This window comes from Rhineura floridana, chromosome 1 (genome assembly GCF_030035675.1).
Source record: "Rhineura floridana isolate rRhiFlo1 chromosome 1, rRhiFlo1.hap2, whole genome shotgun sequence".
Taxonomy (NCBI): Eukaryota; Metazoa; Chordata; class Lepidosauria; order Squamata; family Rhineuridae; genus Rhineura; species Rhineura floridana.
The window spans coordinates 131,664,901-131,688,317 of record NC_084480.1 but is presented as its reverse complement, the minus strand read 5'-3'; the positions used below and the strand labels follow the sequence as shown (position 1 = coordinate 131,688,317).

Sequence of the window (23,417 nt, the reverse complement as noted above, 5' to 3'; positions counted from 1 at the left end):
GGGCTTCCATATGACACCATCATTCAATCATTGTCTCCAATAGTTTGTGGGGAGGACGGGACTGCATCCCTGAAAATGGCTAGTGGGAGACAAAGGATCACATCTAGCAAGGACCTTTGCTGGATGTGGGCCTTGGTCCCTCTACCTTCCATTTGTAATTACAGCCTTTTTCCACCCCCTATAAACCAATGGAGACGTTTTAACATTTTTCCCCAGTTAAACTTTTCCAGTGTACCCTTCCAATCCCCCAAAAATGTTAAAAACTTTTTTCTTGGCATTTCATCAGTAATCATGTTCTAAAGAATAAGTACATTAGCAGTAGTTAAGTAAAAAAAGGTGTTTTTAATGATCTCTTGGATTATAGTCATTAATGGTGATTCAGATGAATTAGACCACCGCCACCCTTTCTGTCCACAGCAGCTATGTTTTGCCCATTGGTATGAATGGAACACAACAAGTTGTATGCACAGAAGAAGTGACACACCCACCACAATGTGAAAAGTCTATTGCAAGTCAGCTTTAGCTTGCAGCAGAAGAGCAGTGATTAGATGTGCTAGGAGGTACCTAACTGGAAGTAGCCCAGCTCTCATCTAAAGTGTTAAGACTAGGGGCTTCAACGCTTGCTTGCTTTTTGGTCCCAATCTTGTACGTTTGTTTCATGGTTTAAAAAGAAAACACTGTTCATCATAAATATTGAATGTGATTAAGATCTTATAACATATTTCCAACAGGCTTTGTAAAGTCACAGATGGCTTAGAATGGACCACTTACTAAGGGGTGGGGGGGAAGCCTTCCGCAGTTCTTAGTGCTGAGCTTTGATTTTCTACAGATGAAATGCATCCTTGTGTATAAGGCCTCAGCAACTCTGGGTCCCTCTTAGAGCCTGATACTGCTTGCATTCAGGGCCAGCCCTACCATTAGGTGAAATAAGGGGCAGACCTCGGTTTTGGGTATCTTGAAGGGCAGTTAATTGACAGTTATTGTTACTGTATTTTTCAGCCAGGGAGGAGGAGGGGCATTTGTGGGATTTTCTGTCTCAGGTGCTAAAATAACTTGACTGTCTATGTGCGCGGGCCACCCCTTTGTGCATTTCACACTGAGATTGCAATTCATACTGCTGTTGCCATGTTCTTTCCTGCATGTGGAGGCTTTTTCATTGACATGCTTACTTTCAAACATTGCAACTGAAAATATAAAAAATAATCACTACTTCAGTGACATATTTTAATCAGTTTTAGCTGTGTTGACATGTTTGTCCCAGAGTGTAAGAAATGCAGAATGCAGCAAGGTGAATATGTCTTTTAGTTAACTAATTTCTGAGTTGCACAGAACTGTTCAGCAGCTGCCTTTTCAGGACAATTGGAGATGAACAACCGAATGAACTATTCTCTTTCTCCCCCCCCCCCCAGGTCCTTGAGGCTACAAGAGTCAACCGCAGGAAGAGTGCCCTGGCACTGCAGTGGGAAGCTGGCATTTATGCTAACCGAGAAGAAAATGAATAGTTCTCTTGGCAAAATAAAAGAGCAGCTTTTTTCAATTAAAGAAAATGAAGAGACCAAGAAACCAAATAAAAGAACAAAGTTTTGATTTTTTTTAAAAAAAATCTACACCATTTTAATCTGATATTTATTACAAGTGTACCAATCTCTGCAATCCATGTTTAAACCGAAGCAGTTTATATATGCATAGATACACGCAAACACACAGAAAAGTTATACTAAGAAAAGAGTCTGCTACCACACACACACATAAAGAGAAAAGATATTGAAGAAACAGACTGTAGCGTGGTGCTTATATCATTGCAGTGAGGAGGAGAAGAAGAAGAAGAAGAACCCAAGAGGACACATTCCACAGCAAGTAGAATGAAGACGTGTTTCTTTCTTCATAATTGTCTTCTTCCCAGCCTTGTATTTGGAACAGGAAGAGTTTGCCTAAATAGACTTTCACCACAAGATGGCACCTCACATGGAAATAAACAATAGTTCAAGCTATGTTTGAGTTTGACAGCAGCTCTTCATCATCCCATATGTAGCGTTAAGAAGAGGGCTGTTACTCTGATATATCCTAGATAGCCATAATATATAAAGGGTTTTTTTCTGTTACAAATAGGGGAAACATTTGGAAGTCTTTCTTTTAATTTAACAGGTGTTTAAAAAAAAACACAGGCTGTTAAATGTGAATGTACAATCCATATATTTAGCCATAAAATACAATGTATTATGTTTGCTGTTACTTTTTGAAAGGTTGAGGAAGATGGCAAATTGTTCACTTTTAACTTATAACGGGTGTTTTTTGCTGAAAATTTGCCATCCCTTTTTTTCATAATGCTTAAAAACATTTCCTTTTAACAGTGCTGCACAATCCATAGGTAGAGTAGAAAAGAGAAATGCCAAATCAGAATAGCTAGTTTTAGTGGTCTGTATATGCTTGATGTTTATCAGTTTGGTCTCTTGTTTCTCAGTGCTTACTGGCATTATCATCAACGCTTAATGGGCAGTGGTTGTTATGATGGTGTGGGAGAGGATATACACTAAAAGAACATACAAAGCTGAGTAGAAAGATAAGGGAGTATCTGAAGCACCTTGAATATATATGTTTTTAGGCGATAACTGACACATGCGTCAGATTGTTACAAGATAATGGTATGAAAGAAAAAATAGTTATATCTTTAACTATATTTATGCTATATAAAGGTCTTAGTTAATAGAGGGGGGGATGTTTTGTGTTACCAGGACATGAAAAGTTGGAGATGGTAACAGAGTGAGATGGGAAGAGAGGAGCAGGGCCAAAGGATTATTTTTGCTGTTCAAACAGTGTTTCCATAGCTAAAAGATAATATTGCAGCTTAGTTTGAGTGCAGAGATGGGAATCAGTGAAAAAGGAATAGGGTGTGAGTGGGTGTGTTTGCTTGTGTGCATGTGAAATAGGATGGTGAAGAGACGTGGGTGCATAGATTATTTTCTCCAAAGCTGTTTGCTAGCTCTTTTTTATGAAAAGGGATATAAAAGGCACTGAACTGATGCAGTATTTGTAATAACTAAGCTGACCTGACACGGGATTTGCATGAGTTAACATTTTCAAAAGTATTGAACAGTTTTGTAATCTGACATTTAGAAAAGAAATGTGGTATTTATCCTTGTGCTTTGCTGTCTGGCGTAGTATTAGAGGGTGCTGGTTTTCTCTTCTTGCATTCAGGAAATGCAGCTGAATGTTTAGTGATGGCATCATATAATTTCTGGAATAGAATTTGTCACATTTTAGGCAACTGAAGAATGGTACATGCATCTTAACAGTTAAACATTACTTTTAACTGTTTTTTAAGGGGGGAAAAAAGAGTAGCCCTCCACAAGTTTCTCTTCCTGTTTCATTTTATTTTGTATTTCATGTTATGAACAGAATTTTTTGAATTCTGATGTTTTAATTAGATAAACAATGAAGTTACAGCCTGAAATATATTAATTTCTTTTCAGTAAAAGTCTAAATACAAATAGAGTAGTGTGGACACAACAGCCTTGACAAGGATTCTTTCTGTCTTGCATGCAGAAGGTAGAAATGTTTGGAACTAAATAGGCTATGGCTTGGGTAACATCTATACTGGATTCTGATGCAAACCTCCAAGCCTAAGCTCTGCAGGTATATAGACCATCTATTGCCCGCAGTATGTAATTGAAAATAGAGTTCCACGTATGCAGTGGGTGTTTTCCCCTGCCATAACTGGCAGAATCTCATTTCTGTATATGGGCTACACTGCTGGATTACAAGACTATGCCAGCGTCTGGTTTACGTTATCACAAGACATGGTGGATCCTACACCATTTGCAGATTTTGTAACCAGAAAAATCATTCAGAAAATATTTTACATAAAAGATATTTATATTAATAGTTTGCGCGCTTCTCTGGTTATATTTTTAGTAAGAATTTAGGGCACAATCCAGCCAAAGCTTAGCATTGTTGTCCTACTGATTTCCAAAGGAATATACATTTAGCTGTTGCATGTTGAAAAACACTTAGTTTGGGCTAGAGTGTGTGATAGGCATTTTCAGAGGCTAAAAGGTATGTGTGGAGGGGAAAGAGTGAGATGTGACACAGTGACTAGAGAAGTGGAAGGGCCAGAGCGCTGTCCACAGTGAAGAACTTTGCCCCTGGTCCGGAAGGACCACCCAACATTTTCAGTGTTTTTTGAGCCTTTAGCGGAAACTGCCTGCATTATCAGTTGGGTGTTGTAGTTGTTTACTCCAAGGGGCGGTGTCTTTCAAAGTGAGGTAAAGATTCTCAGGATTATGACAAAGCAGGTGGATTCTATGCTGAAAATGTTTTTAAGCCAGCACTGACAAAATGCTTTGAGAGATCCAAGCATAGAAGAGATGGGTAAACAACTTACATTGCATGCAACTCTTACAGAGAAATAGTAATTTTCTAACAGAAGAGATAAAACCAAAGATGATACATTTGCTTGGAATGGGATATTTTCTTCCCCTTTTCTAGTTTGTAGTCAACTCAGCATGGAAGAACAAGGAGCTGTTGAGGAAATCCCCTTTTTCTAAAAGCAAAAATAAAAAGCCGCTTCAAGACTACGTTTCATTTGCCTCCAAGTATCTTGTTCTGTTTTTTTTCTCCTCAGTACTCATCCCCAGCAGTAAAATTCTGAGTTTGGTGTCTTGGCATCTTGGGATGACTTTGCTGAAAGGAAAGAAGGGCTTAATTCATTATGCTATTTCCACAACACGATTATTGATGGTGATGGTTATTATTGCAAACTAATGGACAGTTTATTTTTCAGGAATTAACTGCCATTTTCAGCAATACATAGTGCAGTACTTTGATAGTATAGCAGCGGACTTCTCTCTCCGTTATTTCCATATGCCCATGACCACTGCTTAATTTCTATGAATATATGCCAGTACATGCAAATTGCAAAAAAAATCCCACAATTAATGCAGAATAAGCTTCATCTTCACACACATACAAAGAGATAGGAATATTTTTGAAGCAAGTACTGATGATAATTGAATTCTGCATCGACAAATAGTTAAGCATTACAATTTGTGACTGTAGCCAGGATTCTTTCTTTTTTTAACTGCAGAGCAGTTTTGGCCATTTCACTCCCAGTCCAGAAGGATCCATTGCAGAAAACTGCAACGAGTCATTTCTTCTGTTACAAACAAACAACCACTCGGTTGCAAAAATAACGGCTTCCTGTATATGTTTAACCACTTCATTGTTGTATCCTGCTTTTGTTTTATAGTGACTGTGATGGAAGTATACACTTATTTTCTCATTAAAAAATAAACTTGCCTTGTGTTTCTTATCTTAAAAACAAGGGCTCGCGGGGATGTTGCAGTGTTTGCAGTGACCATTGGATCAAGCTGCTCAGCATGACCTGCAGGCAAGCAGTCCATGGGCCAAATCAGGCCCAGAGAACAATTTTATCAGCTGCCTTTCCCTGTGGCCCTGCCACGTTTTAGTTGAGATAATGGTAAATATTTTGCCCACATTTTCAATTGGAAAGAAAAAAAACTTTTTTTGAAAAACTGAAAGAGAAACTCTTCACTTTGTTACATCTCTTTTTGGATTTTGTGTGTAAACAGCCATGTGCTTCTTCAATTTATGGCTAGGGGTGCCGCCTTCTTACAAGCCAAACCACCCAATAAATACAGACTGTGTGGAGTTCTTCCCCTCTGGAGAATAAAGTGGTCCCCAAGAATAAATTGACCATCCATGAGTTTATCAATTGATGTATTCCTTGCAAAATATGACTTGCAAATCTGCGTGGAAAAACAATACCATGAAATCCTTAGGAGTCGGCTACTCTTCAGGTTTTTTCCATCTAGCTGTTCACAAATAGGCAAAAAAAAAATTTGCGGTTTAAGAACGTACCTAAAGCCAACAGATATTTCTATCAAACCTTAAAAAGCAGTGAAATTGGGCAGCTACACTGAATGCACCAGAGAGCAAGAGACCTAATCTCCTTTCCGAGATACTGCACTGCCCTACAAATTCGTAAAAATGCAAACACAATTTGGGCAGGTTTGATTATTTCCATGCTTTTGAGTTCAGTGGGATTCCTATGCAATCATGTTTGGGATAGGTGAGACTGACCTGGGAGAGAGGAAGGGAGGAGATTGGTTGAGTGGGCACTGGGCAGAGGGAAATCCCCTTTCCAAAAGGAAAATACTGTTAACTATCATTATCTTTGTGGGTTCCCCCACCTTTTTATTCTACAGCAGACACATGTAGTCTCCCACCCAGATTTACACTCAAGCTGATCCTGATTAGCCAAGTCAAACAGCTGTTAGTCTGGTGTTTAGAACACTGACGGTTCCTACTAAGCATGCCTGTGCTTTCATAGACTTTTAGTGTTAATTTTGAAAATTAATTAACAATCAGCCATGCATTTTTATTAACTTTTGAACTGCAGGAGATGAATCTCAGAGTATGGTGCAAGGTCAGTAATAGGATTACAGGTACTTTGTGAACATGGATGATTTTTAATTAATTTCAACAAATTATGAGACTACTGACAGAAAAAAGTCCAACAGGGGTTTGGATTTTTTTACTCTTGTTTTAGACTTTCAACTCGGGATTCTCTTTGACTGTTTTGTGTATCACCATGAAAACTTAGAGGGTTGTTAAGCATTTCCGAGTTCAGTTTTGTAAGATTTTGTTTTGAAATGAGCTTATGCGAAGCAGCAGAATGAATTAAGTTGAATTAAGCCTTCAATTAACTGAATACAAATGGCTGTATTTTCCCCGTTGCGTAAGATGGGTAGAGGTTAGCAGTAGACTTCCAAACCACTCCTGAAGGAAGCTAGGGGCAGCTTGCCATGTTACAGGGAAGCACCAAAGACAGTGTGCATCCTCTTCACATTGCTTTGGCAGTGTTTGGGCAGTGGGGAACCATGCCCCTCTCATTTGAGGAGACAGGTGCTGTGTTCCTATTGTGGATGCCCACAGACGAAGGCCCCAAGCCAGCAAAAGTTAAATTATCACATAGTTCCATGGAAAGCAGTGGGATTTGAGTTAGTTGTGACTAACCTGTTACCTTGGTTGCAATCTAAATGTGCTTACTCTGGAGTAAGCTCCATTATGCTACATGTAAGGTTTTAGGTAGCTGCCTGATTTGCACATTGGTTTGGCGTATGGAAAGAGGAAGCATAACTTTTACTTCCTGTTTCTCTTGATGTACAGCCATCTTCATGCCGTTGTCAAGATCTGGTTCTGTACTCCCTAAGCTTTCATTAGTCGTCATTGCGTGCTCTTTAAGTAAACAAAGCTTGAAAATGTAATATCCCTGTGACAGCAGCATCTGTTCTGATAGCCCATATACTGATGGAATGAGATGGAAAGGAAAAGAAGTGGAAAATAGGAATTCCTAGATAAGCTTTATTAGAAGGGAACGCTTTGCTGTCAAAGAGACACATGATTGAATTGGGAATTTCAAATGGATGGATGTGCTGTAATGCTGCCACCTAGTATACCATTTAAGCAGTTCAGCACTGACTGAAGTTGGGCTGCATGTACAAGCATCAACAGCCCAGCCCTGGATAAAAAGGCAGATCTCCAAAATTGTAGTAAGGGGCTATGAGAAAACCGCTAATGGGCTGCAAGAAATAAATTTATATTAACATGTTTTCATTTCATAGGAGGTAATTAAAGTCTTTGAAGAAATAAATTATTAAAGTCTCTTGTGAGCATAATGTGCTCACTCACAGCTGCCCGTTGAGTCTCTGCATGGGTCAGTGCTCCAGCCCTACACCTTCCAGGCCTGTGTTTTCCCAGCCTCCTTCTGCTGGGCAATAATAATTCTACCCTGTCTGCTTTTGGCTATGATTGGATCATTCTCATACAAGAACCCAACAGAATTGCTCACCCACACCCCCTATGTGTCTCTGTGTGAGTTACTGTTCTAGACTTTCCTCCTTCCAATCAGGAGGGAAGGATTGGAGGGAGGAAACGCCTATGACATGCTTTCTCTCCTATCCTCTATAAGCAAAATGTAACTTCAGAGAAAAGGTTTCTCACCTATCAGAAGTTTGGGGAATGCTGGGATAGAGAGAGGTCATAGAAAGTGGGGAACAGAGCAAAAGAAGCACTGCACAGGGAGGAGCTGGTTGGGACCATCCTCATCCTGCCCTCTGCCCAGTCTATCCTCTTGGCCAGTAAGGGCTTTTGTTATATGACAGCATCAGTTGAATAGTCTGACAGCTTCTGCTTGCAGGAAAGAGTGGTTGCAGTGGTCTTAATACTGGCTGGAGTGACTATAGCAAGGGCAATGGGGTTGACACCAAAGGGGATTTTCCCTTTGTGTAGTCACTTTGGGAAAGTCACATGGGCAGGGGCATTCCCACTGTCTGGAATTGGAATTGTAGACCAGGCCCTGTGGGAGGAACTGGACTATAATCTTGCCCTAGAGTGAGAGTCTGTATTGGGAAAAGTTGGGGGGAGATGAGTGGGAGGCAAAGGGCAGAGTGTAGTTACCAAGTTAATATCCACCTTGCAGTGTGGGATGTGTTTAGTACTGTTGCTCCTGGTTTTACTATCTTTGGCCCTAGTTTTTGTGATGTGTATGGTTATATTGGGTGATATGGCAGGGAGTTACTGTGGTACTGCCCCAGTTTCTGTAGTTGTGGACAGGGGGAAATATAGTTTGAGTAGAGCTGCTGACTACCATCTCTGGGGCAGAGGTCTGGATGCCTGGCCTCTGCCCCCACCCTTCTCATCTCCCCTTCTTTTTTGTTACTTATCCGCTGAGCCCTCTGATTTAATGTCAGGTTGGACCTCTGCTCAGAGATCTGCACTGGCTGCCAACTGGTAACCGGGCCAAATTCAAGGTGCTACTATTCATTCACAAAGCTCTCAACAGCTTGGGACCAGTTTCACTGAAGGTCACCTTACCCCACATGTGCCTGCTTGACTACTTTGATCTGCAAAATAAGAAATCTTTCAGTGTTCCAGCACCTATTCTTTGAAAATCCTCGCCCATTGATATTAGGCATCTTTGCTGTGCTGTTTTCAATGCCTGCTAAAAAGCTCTTTGTTTAAGCAAGCCTACCCAGACATTTAATGTTATTATGTACATTTGCTTTTAAACAGCTAAGTTTATCTGTATTTTGATAATTTTATTGTCTGTTGTTTTGGTTTTGTCTATATTTCAAGGCCGGTTTTATTGCTCTTTTTAATGAATATTTTCTGCCATTTTGTGTTATCCACATAGAGATTCAGGGTTTTTATCTAATGAAGTCCCCTGGTAGTGCAAGGATGTCCGCCTGTGCAAATGGACTTCCTTTCCATGTGAGTCCCCCCCCCCATCTGCTGAAGAGGGTTGGGAGGAAACTCAGAACAGATTTGGGGGACACAGGAAGAGGAGAGGGAGAGGAAGCCCAGTTGTGCAAGTGGAAGTCCTTGTGCTTTATTAAGCAATATATACATTTTGCTAAATAAATATATAGAGACCTGTGAATGAATGGAAGGGCACAATTGGATGCCTTCCAATGCCTTTCTTTGGTGCTCTTGTATAAAGAAATAGTTTTATTTTATTTCTACAACAGTACTAAGAAATTTCATGGGAAGGGATTCAACTGTGCTCTTCCATTCATTCATAGAAGGGGCTTGCTTCTTTACATGCCCTTTCTGTGCAGTGGAAGGAATTGCAAATAAATACATGTGTCTGCATTTGCCTTGTTCCACAATTGCTTTGTGCTTTCTAGAGGAATGAGGAATGGTTGCTTCATGGTTCATAACTGGAGGGCAAAAAGAAAATCTAGGGCAAAATATATGTGTATAAATATAGCTATGAGAAGGCTGAAGGCTATAGCTCAGCAGCAAAGTATTTGTTTTGCATGCAAAAACTCCTGCCAGGTTCAATTCCAGCCATCTCCAGGTGGGGCTGGGAAAAACTCTTGCTTTGAAGAACTGCTGCCAGTCAGAGCAGACAATACTGGGCTTAGAAGGCTATTAGCCTGACATGATATAAAACAGTTTCCTGTGTTCCTAACAGCAGTATTACAACTGCACAAGAATGTACCGTCTATTCACCTGTAATATCTTGACCACAGTCTGGTGCTTACCATCCTCTCCTTGCTATTCTTTGTATCCGCCCTCCCAGATGAGCAATTACCAGTCATTCCCTTGTCTCTGTTGCTTATAGCTCATCACAGTCCTCTCTGAACACAGTAGAGCTGATCCATTATGCAAGACGGGGTGTCCTACCCGTGCCCCAATTACAAAGAGGTTCTTTCCAGTGTTTATGGAACCAGGACAGAGAAGCACTTCTGGGATAGGCAAGCTGAAGAGAAATGAACTGATTATCAGGTTGATCGTCAGACACACTGCAGCAAAGACAGCTATTGATCCAGAAAAGTAGAGAGGAAATAAGGACAGTGGCTTTTTAATGAGATAATTTATATTGGTTTAACAGCATACAGGGTGTGGGTGGGGGGTTTGCTACACACAGCATGTATGGAAACACAGTTAACTCATCCCTGCAGAAAGTACTTTAGGGGTGAGTGCTTCCAGTGTTTAGTCCAAATGTGGCTTTCCACTCCAGGGTCAAGTTTGGTGAGGGGTGGGGAATGGATCTGTAAGACTAGTAAAAACCATGTGCCCCACAAGGCTGATTAATGGGTGTTACTAAGAAACAAGCCAAATACTGGGTTCAGTTTTGCACTTCTTTTAAAAAAGCACTTTGTACTATAAATAAGATGACAAACAATGGATTTTTTTACAATGACAAAATACAGTTAACATTCAGCTTGGGGAGGCTGAGGCTGCATACGCAACGTTTTATTCTAGAATCGATGGAGACTGAATACTTGGGGGGGTTTCTATGCAGTCCACACTCAGTCTAGATCTATTGCATATTTTTTGTCCCGGAAAAGCACATACTGAGAAACTGGTTCCATTCCAAAAATAAAAGCTCACTGCAAATTGAGTACACATTACCCTGCATTGTGTCCATTTGAAAACGGATGTAGGCAGTCCTGGCAATGGGGTGGGGGGGTATCCATACCTGCCCAATGGCATTGTGGGTAGACATATCCCAAGATCACAATCACCACTTCCTTCTTCCTTCACCTGGGGTATATACAGGGAGGAAAAAGTGTGCATAACCTAATCAACGGGAGTGTTTTCAAATGGATATCGAGCAACCACACCCACCCTTGTGGACAGCAGGATCTAGGATCCATCTAGATGGAAAGCAACTTGTTGAGGATGAGCATAAATGATTCCAGATTGAAAGAAAGTACATTTTTTGTGCTACAAATGGTTTAGTGTGGACACAGCCTTAGATAACATTTGAATTTCTGGTCTGCATCTCCGTCACTTCTGTTGCAAGGCTGGGAGGGAGCTGGCTCCTGAGGGATGCACTGCAAGCTCTCGCTCTCTTTATTTTCCTTTTATTCATTTGATTGATTGATTGATTGATTGACTGATACATCATTTAATTTTAAAAAATGCACTACTGTACATGGTTTACAAACTTTACATAAAATAATATACAGTACCATAGGAAAATACCAATAAAATCAATAGACTTTAAAAACAAATATGTGATCAGATTATCAAAATACAGACTCAGCCAATAGATATAAAATTACAAATGAAAAAGGATTCAGCAGGCATCAAAAACAATACGTAGACACCTGCCTAATATTCATAGTTGTCTTCATGCTAAGGACCTGACAAATGGCCATATTCACTCTTTCCCTTTCTCTTTCCCTCCTTCCCTTTCCTATTCACACAGTGTTTCATGTCCCTGTCATCCCTTTCTGATACCAGTTTCACCTGACTCGAGTGCAGGATTGGTTTGGGAAGTATTACAGAGATTGTAATATTAAAACTGTTACACACTCTTTGCTGCTGTCATGTATGATTGCATCCCTGTCTCTGTGTGTGTGTGTGTGTGTTCCAAACAGCCTTGTAATCTTACACACACACAGAGAGAGAGAGAGAGACCGGGAGCTACACCTTCGGAGAAGTAAAATGCCCTGGTTTTAGGACGCTTCTAATTCAAAACAAACTGACCGAACAACTTTCACTTCCTTAACCATGAATGACACATTCCCCAGCAAGGCCATGTGACCTCTTGAAACCATACCAGGAAGAACAACAGTGTGTAGGCATACTCCCCGGCATGTACAAGTCATCTGAACATGAGAGAGAGAGAGAGAGGTGAATGATTAGCTAAGGAGACAGAGATATCAAAAAACGCAGTCTGTCCTGAAGATCTGTGTGTGTGTTTCAGTATAGTGAGTCTAGCTTTTACAACCAAGATCAGAAATCCCCGAAAAGCTCCCAGCCCTCTTTTTTTTCTGCCTTTACCAAAGGGATTAGCAAGCAGGGACTCCCAGCTACCATGGTTTGTGTGATGAGCGTGAGGACCTGGATTGAGCCTGTCGTTGCTGGAGCTCAGCTTGCCAGCGCTTTCTATGACACTGGGCTCCTGCTAATAGTAAAGAATTACTACAATCAGACCAATTCCTCTTCTGGGGAGAATTCGCAACAGAAAGCCATCTCCAACTTTTTCATCATCTACAAGCTTCTTGATGGCCTGACCCCGCTGGTGTCAGCTTATGGCCTGGCTAAGCTGGGCGACATGAAGAGCAGGAAGATTTCCATCTGCGTACCTCTCCTTGGCTATTTGCTCTCCCGGATCCTCCTGCTCCTTTTGATCCTGCTGACATGGCCCATTGAGGTGATGTACGGGGCTGCTGTCTTGCATGGCCTGGCTGGAGGTTTCTGCACTTACTGGGCCAGTGTCATGGCTTTGACATCTCACAGCTCCTCTGCGAGCAGGCGCTCCCTTCGCCTCATCATCGTTGAGCTCGTCTATGGCATAGCTGGTTTTGTGGGGAGCATTGTATCTGGACACCTCTTTGTCAGTTTCCACCTGAGTTACCGGCATGGCACAGTGCTGGTTTCTTGCAGCATTGCCTTATATGCTTTCTGTCTCCTCTACAGCCTATTTGTCCTCAGAGTACCCAAGCCTGGAGGTTCTTGCCCAGCTGCTTCCATGGCCCCGGACCATCCTGACAGCAAGCTGGCTGACAATGAAGGAGGGTCCATCTGTGGTGAAAGACAGCCTGCTATGGTGCCTTCCAAGCTCATGTTTTCTATGCTCTTTGTGGCAGCCATCATGTATGACTTATCTGTGGCAGGAGCCATGGATGTGCTGCCATTATTTCTGCTTAAGAAACCCCTGAGTTGGGGAGCAGTATATATTGGCTATGCCAATGCTGCTGGCTTTCTGATCTTTATCACCAGCTTCCTGGGAGTCTTTGTGTTCTCCAGGTTTTTAAGAGACACCACAATGATTATTATAGGGATTGTGTCCTTCTCAGCTGGCATCTTCATCATGGCCTTTGTGCGATGGACATACCTGTTCTACGTTGGTGAGTTGGGCGTTCCATCTTTCATACAATGAATATGTGTTTGTTCATTAATACTTGCATTCTTATTTTCCTTGGGATGCTTAGCATGCCCTACATGAAGCTCCCAGGAAGGAGCCTATTTAGGAACTGAGCAGGCTGAGAGCTACTTAGCATACAGTGTCCTCTGACCAGGTAACTCAAATTCTGCACCAAGAAAATCTAAAGTTCTGCTACTTGTATAAATTATTCAAATTTACCTAATACTATATTACATGATTTATTCTGTTTCTCCTACCTTTGAGGAAGGAACTGTGCAGGCCATTTAAGCCTCATTGCCAAGCATTGGCAGTTCTGCCCACCCATCCCTCTGGCTTCTGAGAGTTCACCAGCTATTACCCATACACTCCCAAGCATACCTTTGGAATGATGAGGGCTACAAACGTCTTTTCCTCTAAGACGAAAGCCAAGGTTTTCACGAAGCCAGATTCTCCATCAAAGACTATATCCTATACCTTTTTTTATGGCAAGGTGCAGCATTCAGTTAGCCCACACATGCAGCAGAATAAGGTGATAGAGTAGACTATAGTGTTTATCAATTCAAGCTGCAGGCTGGAGAGGAATACCATTTTTGAATGTTGCCTCACGTTGGAAGGAAAAATCCTGGCAAGTAAAAAAGTAGAATATACTGGAGAGACATTCTAGCCCTACCTGTTATCTGTTGCACTCATTTGATATATGCAGGAAGTTCTGATATAGCACAGGGGCACCAATAATGAGGGTACTTGCTGGCATGCATCAACCTCGGTAGCAGAAAATAGATTTGCCTTGCAGGTCACTGAAGATCTCGAAGCAGAACATGTGGGCGTAGCTGAGCCTAACCTGTTTCCAGTGAGTATCACATAGCAACAGCAAGTCATGCATTCATCCTGGAATTCTGTATTACACTGGCAGAAAGCTATTAATACCTTCCTCAAAAATGTTGCTCAATGCTGCAGCTAGCTTCCTTGTTCTCCTGTGGCAGCTGTTCCATTTTGGTTCACCTGTTGGACTACAGCTCCCATCCCTAACCTGGTGCCCTCCAGACGGTTTAGACTACAGTTCCCATCATCCCTCACTATTAGTCATGCTGGTTCAAGCTGATGGGAGCAGCAGTCCAACACAGCTGGAGGGTACCAGGTTGGAGAATGCTGGACTACAGTTAATAGACTATTGTTCCTTACATGGAAAGCAGGTCGAGAGGTCGAGGAAGTTTTGTGGCAGAAAGGTAAAGTTTGCACAATTGGATCGTTCTTGTCTGGCTGAAGAAATCTTACAGCCCACACCTCTGCATCTTAATGCGACAATAAGTCTGACTGTTCCGTGGGGCTTACTCTCAGAAAAACTCTCAGAAAATGGTGGGTAGGATTGTAGCCACCATTAAATACCTTTTCATAAATGGGTCAGTTGACTACAGTTGCATAAATTTATCTAGCTAACAACAATAATTTTGAAACAAGGTGCATACTTTCTTTTTAGACGGTATGCGTGTGTGTCGTAGCACCCATCACCTTAGAATAATCTGGTCCTCCAGATATGTAGTAGGTTTCCAACTCCCACTAGACCCAGCCAGCATGGCCAGTGGTCAGGGATGATGGCAGTTGTAGCCCACACAAACAGGGAGGCGCTTCTTTTAAGGTGATGCTTGCCATCTGTACCTTTTATATGTACAGGTGTTAAAACTTTATGGGTAGGTAACTTTTTTGTGGTTGTTGTTATGTGCCTCCAAGTCGATTGCGACTTATGGCGACCCTATGAATCAGTGACCTCCAAGAGCATCTGTCATGAACCACCCTGCTCAGATCTTGTAAGTTCAGGTCTGGGGCTTCCTTTATGGAATCAATCCATCTCTTGTTTGGCCTTCCTCTTTTTCTACTCTCTTCTGTTTTTCCCAGCATGATTGTCTTTTCTAGGGAATCATGACTTCTCATGATGCATCCAAAGTATGATAACCTCAGTTTCATCATTTTAGCTTCTAGTGACAGTTCTGGTTTAATTTGTTCTAACATCCAATTATTTGTCTTTTTCACAGTCCATGGTATGCGCAAAGCTCTCCTCCAACACCACATTTCAAATGAGTGAATTTTTCTCTTATCTGCTTTTTCCACTGTCCAACTTTCATATCCATACATAGAGATTGGGAATACCATGGTCTGAATGATCCTGACTTTAGTGTTCAGTGATACATCTTTGCATTTGAGGACCTTCAGATGTGTGAAGCAAGGACCCCAGAATAATCCCAATGTGCAAACCTCTCATATTATCTGATGTCACCTCCAGCACAGTATTTGTCAATTGAGCCAGTTCAAACACCCAGCTGAGGGCAACATAGCCAGAGTGCTGGGGAACCTGTGCTCCTCCAGATGTTGCTGGGATACAACTCCCATCGTCCCTGGCCATTGGCTATGCTGGCTTGGGCTGATGGGAGTTGGGACTCCAACAGCGTCTTCAGGGCCACAAGTTCCCCATCCCCACATTAAGTGACGAGCATGCATATGTGAATTGGCTCTCAATTTACCATACATGTGAGTAGAAGCTAGACTCTGTCATGTTCCATTTAATCCTGGTTACCAAATAATAATATTAGTATCTTTGAGGAAGATGTGTAAGCACTTGTCAGATGATGTCCAAGGTCCAATCCAAATGTATCCAGGCAGTATGCCTGCAGTTTCCAAAAGGCTGTTTCACATGCTTTTTTTATTTTTTTATTTATGGTACCCCACATGCAAATATTCACAACTCTTCACATGCAGAACCACCGCTAGTGAAAGCATTTTTTAGCAGTAATGACAATGCTGCAATATCTAGGAAGCAAAACTGAGTGTGTCTGAATCAAGTCCAGCTTCTTCTGATGTATGTAAGCAGCAGCAGCAGACCAGTATAATTATCCCAATGTTACACAGGGGTCTTAAGCTAGGGTTACAGTAGTTTGGCTTAAGACCCCTTAGTTCATGGCCATGCTGTAATTTGGGCCAGGGATTTCTAAGTTTCTAGCTTGTGCTTTTTAAAATTTTAACTAGTACACTACTTCAACTCAGGCCATGCACTGGAAGTTAGGTCTGATGATAAATGAACCTCATCCATTCCCTTCTGTTCCAGCTCGTGCAGCAATGCTGTTTGCTCTCATTCCTTTGCCAACCATCAGATCTTTGCTATCCAAACACATAGAAGGAACATCCTATGGTAAGTAGCTGCTTTGAAGAGCTCAGTATTATTGGTTTAAATACAAAAAAAAGAAAAAAATATTTCATTCAGAATAAGGCTGTTCAGATGGACTACTTTCTATTGTTTAGATCTGTGCAGCAGAATCCTGAAATAACCACAGCCGAAGAAAGCTGGATAGTATTTAATTGACACCTCATTCTTCTTGACTTGTCTATGTAATAAGGATGTTCTTGAAAAGTAGGGGTCTTAGGCTGTAACACAAGTCTTTATGCAATGGAAAAGCAAACATACCTTCCCCTCCGTCATTCAGATATCATCATAATGTGAAGCATGAGTGCTCCATAGATTAGCCTAATTGTGCTGATATCTGCAAACTGCCATATGCAGGGGGCCTCAGCAGCTGGCCTGAAGCTATCAGGTGCTGAGGCCAAGCCTGATACAATTTGTGTTCTCTACCTCACTCCTTATTCAGGGGCAAAAATCATGTCATTGGGTGTCCACGTGGTGGAATACTAACATTTTGTGCCATACACTCACTCCTCCTCAGCCCATGATGATATTAGCTAAGCCAAGGACAGCCAACATGGTGCCCTCAGCTGGTGCTGGTCTCTAACTTCTAATATGGCTTAGGAATTATGCAAATTGTAGTGCAACATCTGGGGGGCACCATGTTGGCTATCCCTGAACTAGACTGCCATCTGTTGTAGCAAAAACTGTAAAAAGTCCTGTGATGCCTTAAATGCTAACAAATATATTTTGCCTTGGGCATTCGGAAGGCAGAAGATATTTGGAATGCTGCTGATCGCTTCATCTCAAAAAGAGCATCATAGTACTAGAAAAAATAATGAGCAATCAAGTTGATCACCTCTATAAGGAAAAGTTAAGGCTGTCGAGGCTTATTTAGAAAAATGATGGACAAGTTTTATAAGAATGATAAGCAGTGGATAGAAAGACATTCTCTGTCATCTAATAACAGAGTGCAGAGTCACTCAATGAAAAGATTTAATTGACAGCTAGGTGCAGAGCAGACAAAAAGAAGTACTAATCCCCACAACACACAGATACTGAATTAATTGTCCTGAGATGTAGCTCAGTACAATGAAACCAAGTAACATCTTCCATCTCCAAGGGCGTATGCAAAAAGATGCACCTTGACCTGACATTGAAATGTATACAGTGGCAAGGGCAGACACACCTTGGAGGAGAGGACATTCCACAATCTGGGGAAAGACAACCACAGCAAAGGTTGTCATTATTTTTTCGGGTGGAAGGGTTTGGATTTGTTAGGCACTGGGGAACATTTTGGGACAAGCTGGGCCTGTACAAAAGGGACGGGCTCCACTTGAACCAGAATGGAACCAGACTGCTGGCACTTAAAATTAAAAAGGTGGCAGAGCAGCTTTTAAACTGACTGAGGGGGGAAACCCGACAGGAGCTGAGAAAGGTCCGGTTCGGAATAAACCTCCCCCCTGGGATAAAAACCAAAGAAATGATGAAATTTTAAAAGGGGTAGGCCTAGAAGTAGGCATTGTGAGAGCAGGGGCATAGGATATAAATTCAGAAGAGCAAAATTACCACAGGCCTAACCACAAGTGCCAAAGACACTTGAAGAGAGACACTGCTTACAAGTGCCTGTACGCTAATGCTAGGAGCCTGCGAACCAAGATGGGAGAACTGGAGTGCTTGGTCTTAGAGGAGAGCATTGATATAGTGAGCATAACGGAGACCTGGTGGAATGAAGAAAACCAGTGGGATACGGTTATCCCTGGATATAAACTATATCAGAAGGACAGGGAAGGACGTATTGGTGGCGGAGTCGCTCTATACGTGAAAGAAGGCATTGAATCCAGCAAGCTCGAAACCCCAAAAGAGGCGGACTCCTCCACAGAATCGTTGTGGGTGGTGATACCATGCCCCAGGAGGGACTTAATACTGGGAACGATCTATCGTCCCCCTGATCAAAATGCTCAGGGAGACCTTGAGATGAGATATGAAATTGAGGAAGCATCCAAACTAGGAAATGTGGTAGTAATGGGTGACTTCAACTACCCGGACATAGACTGGCTGCATATGTGTTCCAGTCATGACAAAGAAGCAAAGTTTCTAGATATTCTAAATGACTATTCCCTAGACCAGTTGGTCATGGAACCGACCAGAGGGACAGCAACCCTGGACTTAATCCTCAGTGGGGACCGGGACCTGGTGCAAGATGTAAGTGTTGTTGAACCGATTGGGAGCAGTGACCACAGTGCTATTAAATTAAACATACATGTAACTGGCCAATTGCCAAGAAAATCCAACACGGTCACATTTGACTTCAAAAGAGGAAACTTCACAAAAATGAGGGGATTGGTAAAAAGAAAGCTGAAAAACAAAGTCCAGAGGGTCACATCACTCGAAAATGCTTGGAAGTTGTTTAAAAACACTATATTAGAAGCTCAACTGGAGTGCATACCGCAGATCAGAAAAGGTACCGCCAGGGCCAAGAAGATGCCAGCATGGTTAACGAGCAAAGTCAAGGAAGCTCTTAGAGGCAAAAAGTCTTCCTTCAAAAAATGGAAGTCTTGTCCAAATGAAGAAAATAAAAAAGAACACAAACTCTGGCAAAAGAAATGCAAGAAGACAATAAGGGATGCTAAAAAAGAATTTGAGGAGCACATTGCTAAGAACATAAAAACCAACAACAAAAAATTCTATAAATACATTCAAAGCAGGAGACCATCTAGGGAGGTGATTGGACCCTTGGATGATAAGGGAGTCAAAGGTGTACTAAAGAACAATAAGGAGATTGCAGAGAAGCTAAATGAATTCTTTGCATCTGTCTTCACAGTGGAAGATATAGGGCAGATCCCTGAACCTGAACTAACATTTGCAGGAAGGGATTCTGAGGAACTGAGACAAATAGTGGTAACGAGAGAGGAAGTTCTAAGCTTAATGGACAATATAAAAACTGACAAATCACCAGGCCTGGATGGCATCCACCCGAGAGTTCTCAAAGAACTCAAATGTGAAATTGCTGATCTGCTAACTAAAATATGTAACTTGTCCCTCGGGTCCTCCTCCGTGCCTGAGGACTGGAAAGTGGCAAATGTAACGCCAATCTTCAAAAAGGATCCAGAGGGGATCCCGGAAATTACAGGCCAGTTAGCTTAACTTCTGTCCCTGGAAAACTGGTAGAAAGTATTATTAAAGCTAGATTAACGAAGCACATAGAAGAACAAGCCTTGCTGAAGCAGAGCCAGCATGGCTTCTGCAAGGGAAAGTCCTGTCTCAGTAACCTATTAGAATTCTTTGAGAGTGTCAACAAGCATATAGATAGAGGTGATCCAGTAGACATAGTGTACTTAGACTTTCAAAAAGCGTTTGACAAGGTACCTCACCAAAGGCTTCTGAGGAAGCTTAGCAGTCATGGAATAAGAGGAGAGGTCCTCTTGTGGATAAGGAATTGGTTAAGAAGCAGAAAACAGAGAGTAGGAATAAACGGACAGTTCTCCCAATGGAGGGCTGTAGAAAGTGGAGTCCCTCAAGGATCGGTATTGGGACCTGTACTTTTCAACTTGTTCATTAATGACCTAGAATTAGGAGTGAGCAGTGAAGTGGCCAAGTTTGCTGATGACACTAAATTGTTCAGGGTTGTTAAAACAAAAAGGGATTGCGAAGAGCTCCAAAAAGACCTCTCCAAACTGAGTGAATGGGCGGAAAAATGGCAAATGCAATTCAATATAAACAAGTGTAAAATTATGCATATTGGAGCAAAAAATCTTAATTTCACATATACGCTCATGGGGTCTGAACTGGCGGTGACCGACCAGGAGAGAGACCTCGGGGTTGTAGTGGACAGCACGATGAAAATGTCGACCCAGTGTGCGGCAGCTGTGAAAAAGGCAAATTCCATGCTAGCGATAATTAGGAAAGGTATTGAAAATAAAACAGCCGATATCATAATGCCGTTGTATAAATCTATGGTGCGGCCGCATTTGGAATACTGTGTACAGTTCTGGTCGCCTCATCTCAAAAAGGATATTATAGAGTTGGAAAAGGTTCAGAAGAGGGCAACCAGAATGATCAAGGGGATGGAGCGACTCCCTTACGAGGAAAGGTTGCAGCATTTGGGGCTTTTTAGTTTAGAGAAAAGGCGGGTCAGAGGAGACATGATAGAAGTGTATAAAATTATGCATGGCATTGAGAAAGTGGATAGAGAAAAGTTCTTCCCCCTCTCTCATAATGCTAGAACTCGTGGACATTCAAAGAAGCTGAATGTTGGAAGATTCAGGACAGACAAAAGGAAGTACTTCTTTACTCAGCGCATAGTTAAACTATGGAATTTGCTCCCACAAGATGCAGTAATGGCCACCAGCTTGGACGGCTTTAAAAGAAGATTAGACAAATTCATGGAGGACAGGGCTATCAATGGCTACTAGCCATGATGGCTGTGCTCTGCCACCCTAGTCAGAGGCAGCATGCTTCTGAAAACCAGTTGCCGGAAGCCTCAGGAGGGGAGAGTGTTCTTGCACTCGGGTCCTGCTTGCGGGCTTCCCCCAGGCACCTGGTTGGCCACTGTGAGAACAGGATGCTGGACTAGATGGGCCACTGGCCTGATCCAGCAGGCTCTTCTTATGTTCTTATGACATTTATAGGGTTGTGGAATCATTTAGAATGGTTAGACATGATAAGCTGTGATTGCCACTAGCCAGGATGGCTATGTTCTGCCTCCAGAAGCAGCACATTTCCGAATACCAGATGCTGGAAACCACAGGAGGGGAGAGTGCTCTTGTGCTCAGGACCTACTTGCAGGCTTCCTATAGGCATCTGGTTGACCACTGTAAGAACAGGATGCTGAACTAGATGGGCCACTGGCCTGATCCAGCAGGCTCTTCTTATGTTCTTTTGCTATATTGAGCCTCCATGAGCAAATTCACCATACCTCAAAACACTGGGATAAACAGGGAAGGGCTGTTGTCTCCATGCCCTGCTCAGAATCATAGAATTATAGAGCTAAAAGGACCTTGGAGGTCATCTATTCCAACTGTCTGCTTAATGTTCAAGGATCTACAAGTCGGGATGCAACTCCAGCATCTTGTGACAGATGGTCATTAACCATCTCTTGAGGCTGTCTGTTCCACTGGTGAACAGTTTGGGCCATTAGAAAGTTCCTTCTAATGTTTAGCCAAAAGTCTGCTTTTCTGCAATTTCCATCCATTGGTTGGAAAAGGAGAACAAGTCTGCTCTATCTTTTGCATTACAGCCCTTCAGATATTTGAAGACCACTATTGTGCCTCTCCTTAACCATCTCTTCTCCAAGCAGAACATAGTTCCTTCAGCTGTTCCTCACAGAACTTGGTTTTCACATTCATCTCTTGTCATGGTCCATTCTGACAATGTTGTTCTTAAAATGTGGTACCCAGAATTGAACGCAGTACTCCAGAGTGGCCTGAGCAGTGCAGAATACAGGGGAGGTGTTAGGTCTTGTGATCTGGACACAACACGTCTGTTAATGCACTAAAGATTGCATTAGCTTTTTTTTAGCAGCGGCATCACCCTACTGGCATATGTTCATCTGGTAGACTTCCTAGAGGCATCTAGCTAGCCATTGTTGGAAATAGGATACTGTGTTAGATGAACGCTGGCTCCCATCTATCAAGGCTTTCCCTCTGATCAAAAGAATAACTGTGTTAGCCTTTTAATAGCAAAAACTAGGGAGTTCCATGGCACTTTGTCACAAAGTTGGGCTTTGCTTCCTCAAGCTCATGCCACAATAAATGTTTTGGTCTTTATGGTACCTTTGTTTTACTATAGAGATTGTGGAATCCCAAAGCCAAAGGCTTGTGTTTCACCTACAGTGATATTTGCTCTCCAAGTTCCAGTCTGGCTGGAAATATAGCCAGACTCACCTTGGGAAATGGAATGAGTTTTCAATATAGGGCTTTCCAGAATCAATAGTGTGTCCTATTAATAGTAAGAAAATATCTGGGTTTCACAACAGCTTGTTCATGCTGTTATGAAACCCAGAATGACGAATACCCAAAGCTATGTGAGAACTTGTTTCAGATCCAATTATGCCAGGTTTCTTTTATAGGCACTTTTTGTGTTGCAATAAATTCTGAACTCCACCTACTGCCACATAGCAGAGGCAAGCTGCTATTATTTATAGTATCATTTTGAGGAGGCCAAAACAGAGGTGAGAAAAAAGTCGCTGATTATCCAAGGGCTTTTTTGGCTCACTTCCAGCATGTTGTATCTCCATCTTGGTCATATATTTTTTTAAAAAAACAACATTCGCTAGGGAAGTGATCAACACAACAGGTAGTTGTCTAAAGTTGTCCTAAGTTGTTTCATTGGCTTCTACTTCCACTCTTGTTTCTAGGAAAAGTGTTTGTCTTACTGCAGCTGTCACTGGTCATCACAGGCGTCGTGACATCAACAGCCTACAATAAAATCTACCAAAACACTCTGGACTGGTTTGGTGGATACTGCTTCCTATTGTCGTGTGGTATAAGTTGCCTAAGCCTCATTCCTATCAGGTAAGCAAGGCAGAAGGCAAACACAACTACTTTGAGATCCTGTGTTTCAAGGCAGGCGCTGCTTTTTGTCCTGAAAAGGTTTGTGTGTGTGTATGTGCATGGCTCATAAACTCTTTTTATTTGTTCAGGGATTTTATTTTGTTTTAGCCCCTGTTTTCATTCTAGGGCTATTCTATTTTACTGTGAGTTGTTGGAATCTTTCAGCTAGTTTATTATTGCTTTTAGTTTTTATTGCCACTTAGTTTTTAAACCACTTAGAGCACTAGAGCAGTCTTCCCCAATCTGGTGCCCTCCAGATGTTTTGCACTGCAGCTTCCATCATCCC

At 42.0% G+C, this 23,417-nt stretch overlaps 2 protein-coding genes across 16 annotated transcripts in view; both read left to right on the top strand.

Moving 5' to 3' along the window:
* Nucleotides 1-5,288, top strand: part of PALM2AKAP2 (PALM2 and AKAP2 fusion) — a 370,520-nt gene extending 365,232 nt beyond the window's left edge. For 9 of the 10 annotated variants that reach the window (XM_061632556.1, XM_061632546.1, XM_061632566.1 and 6 more), the window contains one exon: nucleotides 1,410-5,288. In XM_061632556.1, the coding sequence (XP_061488540.1) occupies nucleotides 1,410-1,502 (93 nt within the window). In that variant the 3' untranslated portion in view covers nucleotides 1,503-5,288. The remainder of the gene's footprint in view (nucleotides 1-1,409) is intronic. The other variant, XM_061632584.1, reaches the window with a different exon arrangement.
* Nucleotides 5,289-12,141: 6,853 nt separating this feature from the next.
* The window catches only part of SLC46A2 (solute carrier family 46 member 2), a 66,845-nt gene continuing 55,569 nt past the window's right edge, over nucleotides 12,142-23,417 (top strand). For all 6 annotated transcript variants that reach the window (XR_009763511.1, XM_061632489.1, XM_061632476.1 and 3 more), the window contains exons 1-3: nucleotides 12,142-13,391; nucleotides 16,506-16,589; nucleotides 22,936-23,092. Coding sequence is in view for 5 of the 6 variants with exons in the window: in XM_061632489.1 (XP_061488473.1) it covers nucleotides 12,356-13,391; nucleotides 16,506-16,589; nucleotides 22,936-23,092 (1,277 nt within the window). In the remaining variant the exon portion in view is untranslated. The remainder of the gene's footprint in view (nucleotides 13,392-16,505; nucleotides 16,590-22,935; nucleotides 23,093-23,417) is intronic.